The 7,681-nt window shown below is 43.0% G+C and overlaps 1 protein-coding gene across 1 annotated transcript; it reads left to right on the top strand.

Annotated features, from left to right (window-relative positions):
• Positions 1-1,298: 1,298 nt before the first annotated feature.
• On the top strand, positions 1,299-7,180 carry LOC138825076 (C-type lectin domain family 3 member A). The gene is made up of 3 exons (XM_070019451.1): positions 1,299-1,413; positions 4,735-4,818; positions 6,789-7,180. Exons 1-3 carry the CDS (start codon positions 1,299-1,301, stop codon positions 7,178-7,180), a joined length of 591 nt encoding a protein of 196 aa, XP_069875552.1.
• The last annotated feature ends 501 nt before the right edge of the window (positions 7,181-7,681 follow it).

Below are 7,681 nucleotides of genomic sequence, written 5' to 3'. Positions count from 1 at the left end.
AGAGAGAGACAGAGAGAATAGAAATGAAGAAAGATAATTAAGGAAGAAAGATAAAGAAAGGAAGGAAGGGAGAAAGAAAGAAAGAAAGAAAGAAAGAAAGAAAGAAAGAAAGAAAGAAAGAAAGAAAGAAAGAGAGAAAGAAAGAAACAAAGAAACAAAGAAACAAAGAAAGAAAGAAAGAGAAAGAAAGAAAGCAGAAAGAGGAAGGAAGGGAGGGAGGGAAGAAGGGAAGAAGGAAGGAAGAAAGAGGGGGAGAGAGGGAGAGGATGGGAGACAGAGGAAGAAGAAAAAGAAGAAGAGAGGAAGGAGAATGAGGAAGAAAGAGAAGAGGAGGAGAGAGGGAGGAAGAGAAGAAGGAAGGAAGGAAGAAGGGAAGGGAAGGATAAAATAAAAAGGAAAAAGAAAGGGAGACAGAGGACGTGGAGAGGAGAGGGAGGGAGAGAAGAAGAGGAAAGAAGAGGGGAAGGAGGGAGGGAAAGAGGAAGGAAGGAAAGGAAGGGAGGGAAGGAAGATGATTGTAGATACATGACATGACTTTTTATGGAAGTAATTCACCTTTTCATATTCTTTTCGCGCCAAGGTGTCTTTCAGGAAGATAATTTGGGATGCACTTCTGAAACCCTATTTGAGGAAGGCCTCTGTGAGACTAGTCACCAGTCACCTTAGCATCTGATAAACCCGGTGGTGTCGCAAACCTTCCTAAGCCCCACTTGAGACAGAGTGCAGACACACTGCTGTGAAGTTCATCGGTCTGCAGCATCTCTCTCTCTCTCTCTCTCTCTCTCTCTCACACACACACACACACACACACACACACTTCTGACCATTGCAAACGGTTTTTACTTTCAGAACATAATTAGATCTATTTTCCAGCATATTTGATACACTTTAGAGAGGTGCAACCTAGAGACATGTAAACACTAGTGTTCCCAGAGCCTCCCGAATGCTTAACTTGGGGGATGGGGAGAAGGAGATACAGAATTTTTGAAAAGAGCAGGCAAAACCCCGAGTGAACTCTGAGACATCAAAGTAAAATAGAAAAATGGACTAGAAAAAAAATGCCATCGAATGAAAATAAACAAATCCAAAGCCCAGGCTGGGGGGCGAGGGGGGTGGGGCAGGAGAACAAGGAAGCATCTTATGGCAGGGCCAGCAGTCTCATTCCAGCATTCCGTCAGCAGGATCCCCGCCAGCTTCTCCGCTCACTCCTATAAAGCTGGCCGCGGCCACCTCCAAGGCAAGATGTGGCAGGCCCCATCCGCCTCCTTGCTCCCTGCAGGCTTCCCAGGGCCCCAGCCATGGCAAAGAGCGGACTTGTAGTCTGCCTCCTGGTGATCAGCTTGCTCCTGGACCAGGCCAGCAGCCACCCATCCAGACTGAAGTCCAGAAAGCACAGCAAACGCCGCGTGAAAGGTAAAAGGGGTTCTGTAGCAAAACTCCATAGACTCCTGTGTGGCCAAGAAGAGGGGGACAGGGTGTGTGTGTAGTCTCCTCCAGAACGCCACCCCTGGGGACCGTGGCCGTGTCTAGCTGGCTTTTCAGGGGATTGAGTGAGCTTTGTATCCCCTGATGTTTAAAGGAATCATGCTTTTTTTCTTTTTCCCTAGAATCTTTCCATTCCCGGGAAACGTTTGGTGGTTTCAAAGAATCCTGGGCTTTGGGGTTTTCTAGAAGTGAAAAACCAGGAGCTTGAGCACTCTGCCACTATACTACCTCTCCAGCCCTGCTAGAAGGTTTTCTAATTTAAAAAATGGACAAACAAGCTTGTCATGTAAAACATGCCTGTAACACCTGTCTTCTTTGTCAGGTGAAGTTAGATGTGTGTAGTAGTCCTCGGGACTGCAAACCATGGGGCGGGCAGAATATATAGATTAGCAGAGTACGGATTCACTCGTATTATTGAGGAATTGTATCCGATTATCTTAGTATATGTGTAGAGGATAGAGCTATTGGTAGACATGAATATACTGTAGGTATGTTTCTATGACACCAACTTAAATATATCATAAAGGATTTGCCCTGCACTGGGCTAGAGGGCTCAGGGGTAGAATGTTCGCCTCACAAGTTCAAAGTCCTGATTTCAAACCTGTCTCACCACCAAAACAAAAGAATGGAACCTCTCACTTCACAGTAATACATCGGCATGCTAAGTTCTATAGTCTTTGAAGTTATTTTGACCCCCAAATTGACTCTTCAAGCAAGACATAGGTTGAGGTGGACTTGGAAAGAGTTAAGAGGTAAAGATCAAAAGTTGCAAAGAGGAAGGTGCCACTAAGTGATTTGCAATATGTGAGAACCAAAGCAAAAGAAAGAAACAACAAAACAAAACACCGATCTAGTGGAAGGTGTTTTATCTCAGCCTTGGAGTCAGTTTTCTACCAGGGTGTTAGAAGGTAAATGATATGGCACTATTGCTTTACCTTCTTATTAGAAAGAAGCACAGGAAAATACCAAGAAGCCAAAGTCAAGATTTGATAGGACACAGCTGACGCATACCAGGCGAGCTTCTACCCTGTCCTATGTTGTGTTTGGAGGATTCTAAAGAGCCTTCTGCTAGGGATTTTATTTGAATGTTTAGGTCTCAGGCACAGCTTTTTAAGCTGAGTCTGTTTTCCTTATGAAACATCCTATTTCCCCATTTCCCCATTTCTCATTAGTAGATGATGCTGAGGACAGGGGCGGGAGGGAGACAGAAGATACTAGGTGGTATGGCACTTTAGGGAGAGGATATAAATATATAAATGTGTTCTCTCTTTCTTCTCTCTCTCTCCCAACTTCTCCCAACCTCCCCCCACTCCATCCCACAGCCCAAACAACTTTTTGTCATTAGGGTCAAGAAAGTCAACTTCACAAGATGTGGAGTAATAAGCCTAGATTTGCCTACTAGTTATTTTCCCACCCACCCATATAGTCTTAAAATATTTGAACTACTTTGTAATAATACCAAAGTTTATGAAGTCAGACAGGTGAACTGTATTTTCTTTTCCAATCTGTATCTCAATATTATATACTCTCTTAACTATTGGGTGACAGTATTGAAGATGTTATGCAAATAGTTTGGCAGGCAGGCAAATTTATTTATTAACAAAAAATTATAAATAATACAATTATAACATTATCACAATAAATTACTAACAATAAAGACAATTATAATAAATTAGTGATCAACCCATGATCAAACAATACATAATAGTTAAATTAATAATGTAATTTATTTCACCTATTAAATCTTGGATTTAGTAAGGCCCACTTCATTGAATAGCTGGATGTTACTCCTTCGTTTGGATGGGTCATGACATTCTGCTCTCTCCTGGTGAACTTCTTCATGCACTTACAGTATATTAATCCCCAGACTAGGGTATTATATCTCTAGAACTCACACTGCAGGTTAGTCAGACTCCAATTGTCTCTCCAAATGACAGCTCCCCTCTATACCCCATCCTCTGGGAATGATAACTAAACATCATCATATCATGAGTGTTGGTGTGTGTGTGTGTGTGTGTGTGTGTGTGTGTGTGTGTGTGTGTGTGTGTGTGTGTCCCTCATTCTCACCTGGCTTTTTCATTCAAGTGATGGCACTCTACCACTTGAGCTATACCTTCACCTCCAGCTTTTTGGTAGTTAATTGGAGATAAGGAGTCTCATGGATTTTCTTGCCCAGGCTAGTTTTTGAAATAGTATCCTCAGGTCTCAGCCTCTTGAGTAGCTAGGATTACAGGTGTGAGCCACAGGTGTGTCTACAAAGCTACTTACTTTGACCACTTCCTTAATCAGGGAGAGCCCTGATGATTCCTCAGCCCCATCTAGGAACACTCAAGAAAAAAGAACTGGCTGCTCCCCATCAGGAGTGAATCGTTACGTGGCCTTTGTCAGCTGCTCCTCCAGGAGCTGCCACCCCGATGCATCAGTAATGTAGGGGCCTTGAGCAGGATTTGGGCTCCACTCCCCAGTCATGCCATTTTGCTCAGTGTGCCCACCTTCATGCAAGGGAAATCTCACCCCACTTCCTTTCACCTCTACTTTTGGAGAGCACATTAAAATAACATTAAAGTATTTTCTATCCCTAATGCTCAGCGTTGTCAGGAAATGGCATGGGTAAGAAAATACTGAAAATTAAGCTACCAGTAGAAAAAGTGCTTTGAAGCAAATAAGGCTCACAGAGCATGATTAGCAGAAGGAATGGGAGATGAAAGGATAATCAGGAAAGTCTTCTCAGAAGAGGCCATGGTAGTGAGAGCGAACAGGCAGAAGGAATAATGAATGGAAGAGGCTCTCGAATCCAGGAGGCTGAGGCTGGCTGGTGACCAGGTGGAACTCACAGGGGGTGGGGCTGGAGACAGAGAGGCAGGAGCTCTACCTGCTGGAATCTCCCTGTTTTACTGTCCGCACCTCGTGGTAATGAATTATGCTTGCCTTTCCTGCCTGTGTTCTTTGCTTTTCTTTTTCCTTTTGCCTTTTGGGGTGCTGGAGTGTTCTGAACTCAAGGCCTTGAGCTTACTAGACAGCCATTCTCCTCCTTGAACCCAATGACCCTGGTCTCACACATTACTTTTCATGTACACTCAGCTCAATGACATCACGAACTGACATCATTGATGACATCGATGACATCATTGCCTCCACGACCTTCAGATTGTGTTTCCCAAAGCTGTCTATTTTCTGAACTTTAATTGCCTTTCTTTTACTCATCTGCTTTCCGTTCTCTAACCACTCCTCCCTAAAATGTGTCCCCAGAAAAGGATGGAGATCTGAAGTCTCAAGTTGAAAAACTCTGGCGAGAAGTCAATGCCCTGAAGGAAATGCAAGCTCTCCAGACAGGTGAGACACCCTTCCAGCCCCCCCACCCCCCCAGTTACTGCTGGAAGAGAACCAGGGGTGCCAACAACTCTTTCATTGAGACTGCATGTGGAGTCCGGAAGTCATCTTTTAGGAAGAAACATCAACAAATTAGAGATGCAGCTGAGTGCAGGGATGGAAAGTTAGTGATAATGGTCTTGAACAATGAGCTTGATTTGCTACCTCCTTTCAAATATCAGTGGTATAGAAATAGGAATAGATTAGCTTGGCACTGGAGACTCAGGCCTGTAATCTAGCTACTCAGGAGGCTGAGGTCTGAGGATTGCAGCCAGCTAGGGCAGAAAAGTCCATGAGACTCTTATCTCCAATTAACCACTAAAAATGCTAAATGTGGAGCTGTGACTCAAGTGAAAAAGCTAAGGAACGATGCCTAGGCCCTGATTTCACTCCCCAGTGCTAATGAACACACACATGCACACACACACACACACACACACACACACACACACACACACACACACACACACACACACAAGAATTCATAACTCCCAGGAGGCCAGGAAGCATTTTTGCTATAAGCAATTCTGCTAGGAACAAGGGTGATATTCTTCCTTTTATCAGATCTTTGGGTATACAGAGTTTGAAGGTTAACGGGCCTTTGACCATGTTTTGATACTCTAAGTACTATATTAGTTCTCCATCACCTTTTGTTGAATAGTCAATTCCAGTTCACTTCAACATTTTATGCTATTATGATTTCCCTCATTTTATACATAAGGAAAATGAAGGACAGAGAAAGTATCTGTCCAAGGTGTACACAGCTAGTAAATGTCATGGTAGAAACCTAAACCCAGACACTAAGGTCCTGGCCCCTAACCTAAAACCATCTGTACTCCTTTTCTTTATGCTAGACAACCTAAACAATATTACAGGTCTTTGTTCTCGGCTCAAGAAAGCCACTGTCTCCCCACACACAAACTCAGATTTTTGTTCCTGTTTCACTTCTTTTCTCTTGATAATGAAATCCCATTCAATTCCACAAGTTGCAAGAATATCCAACATACAATGGAACTATATAAATATGGAGACAGGCACTGGCATCCCACGCCTGTAATCCTAGCTATTCAGGAGGCTGCGATCTGAAGATCCAGGTTCAAAGCCAGCCTGAGTCCATGAGAATCTTATCTCCAAAGAACCACCAAAAAATTAGAAGTGGGACTGTGACACAAGTGATAGAATACCAGCTTTGAACAGAAAAGCTAAATGACAGTCCAAGCCCTGAGTTCACACCCTTCAACCAGCACCAAAATAATAACAATAACAATAACAATAATAATAATTTAAAAAAGCATTATGAGTCTTGAGATACTATTTTGAGGTTGAGACAGAACCAGGTTTGTGTATAATTTTTCCATGCTCTACAAATTATGGTTTTGTCATGCTAAAGTTACAAGTAGCAACTTCTCTATACCTCAATATCCCAATAAATAAGGATAATAAGACAGCACTTCATAGGATCATCAGGGTTATTATAAGTTAACTTATGTAAATTGTTTGCTATAGTATCTGACACATGTAAGATCATTATTAAAAATCATTATAATCACACATTATTCTATAATTATTCATCAGCATTTGCCAGATCCAGGATCAGGCATATTGCACACAAAGACATAACATTCTTTCTTCTTCTTCTTCCTCTGTGTGTGTGTGTGTGTGTGTGTGTGTGTGTGTGTATGAGTGCTGGGATTTGAACTCAAGGCCTCAAGTTCTCCTTTAGCTTTTGCACTCAAGGCTACCACTTGAGCCTCACTTCTACTTACAGTTTTTTCGTGGTTAATTGGAGATAAGATTCTCACCAACTTTTCCACCTAGGCTGGCTTTGAACTTTGATCCTCAGGTCTTAGTCTCCTCAGTAGCTAGGATTTACAGGCATGAGCTACCAGTGCCCAGCAAAAAATTTTACTCTATTAAATCTCCCATTTCCACAGTCTGTCTCCGAGGCACGAAAGTTCACAGGAAATGCTACCTGGCTTCAGAAGGCCTGAAACACTTCCACGAGGCCAATGAGGACTGCATTTCCAAAGGGGGGACCTTGGTGGTCCCCAGGAACTCTGACGAGATCAATGCCCTCCGAGACTATGCTAAGAGAAGCCTGCCTGGGGTCAATGACTTTTGGGTGGGCATCAATGACATGGCCACAGAAGGCAAGTTTCTCGATGTCAATGGAATGGCTGTCTCCTTCCTCAACTGGGACCGTGCACAGCCCAATGGTGGCAAGCGTGAAAATTGTGTCCTGTTCTCCCAATCGGCTCAGGGAAAATGGAGTGATGAGATCTGCCGTACCAGCAAGAAGTACATATGTGAGTTTACCATCCCTTAACAGGCTCTTCGCAAATGTGTCTCACTCAAGCAAGAGTGGGCATGATTTATGAGCTGGCGGTCCCCAGGAATAAATCAAAGTTGTAATTATTGCACAATGGCAACATGTTGGTCAAAGCCCACGGTAAGATACAATCAGACAATGGGGCTATCATATTTCATGGTGGTTTTGCCTTTTACAAAGCTCAAGACATCAGGAAATAATAAGCGTACTACTAAAGAGACTTTTGCAAAAGGAGGTCTCAAATCCTCCTCCCTCTTTCCTTGTCCCTGTCACTTATGTAGGCACAGTCTGTTTTAGAAATACAATCTCATGCATTTCTTCAATGTGACAAAGCAAGCTTAGGTTATCTGGAAGATAATACCTTAGGAATTTAATCCAGTCATGGATGGCTCAATCACAGGGATATAGTCTAAGAAATGTGTCATCTGGCCATCTTGTTACTGCATCAACATCATAGCATTGGCATAGATCAAACCCTTAATGTGGTTTCTACATGCA

This window comes from Dipodomys merriami, unplaced genomic scaffold (genome assembly GCF_024711535.1).
Source record: "Dipodomys merriami isolate MVZ:Mamm:240054 unplaced genomic scaffold, mDipMer1.0.p SCAF_134, whole genome shotgun sequence".
NCBI lineage: Eukaryota > Metazoa > Chordata > Mammalia > Rodentia > Heteromyidae > Dipodomys > Dipodomys merriami.
The sequence above is the reverse complement of the archived record's forward strand: the minus strand, read 5'-3'. Positions and strand labels throughout refer to the sequence as shown.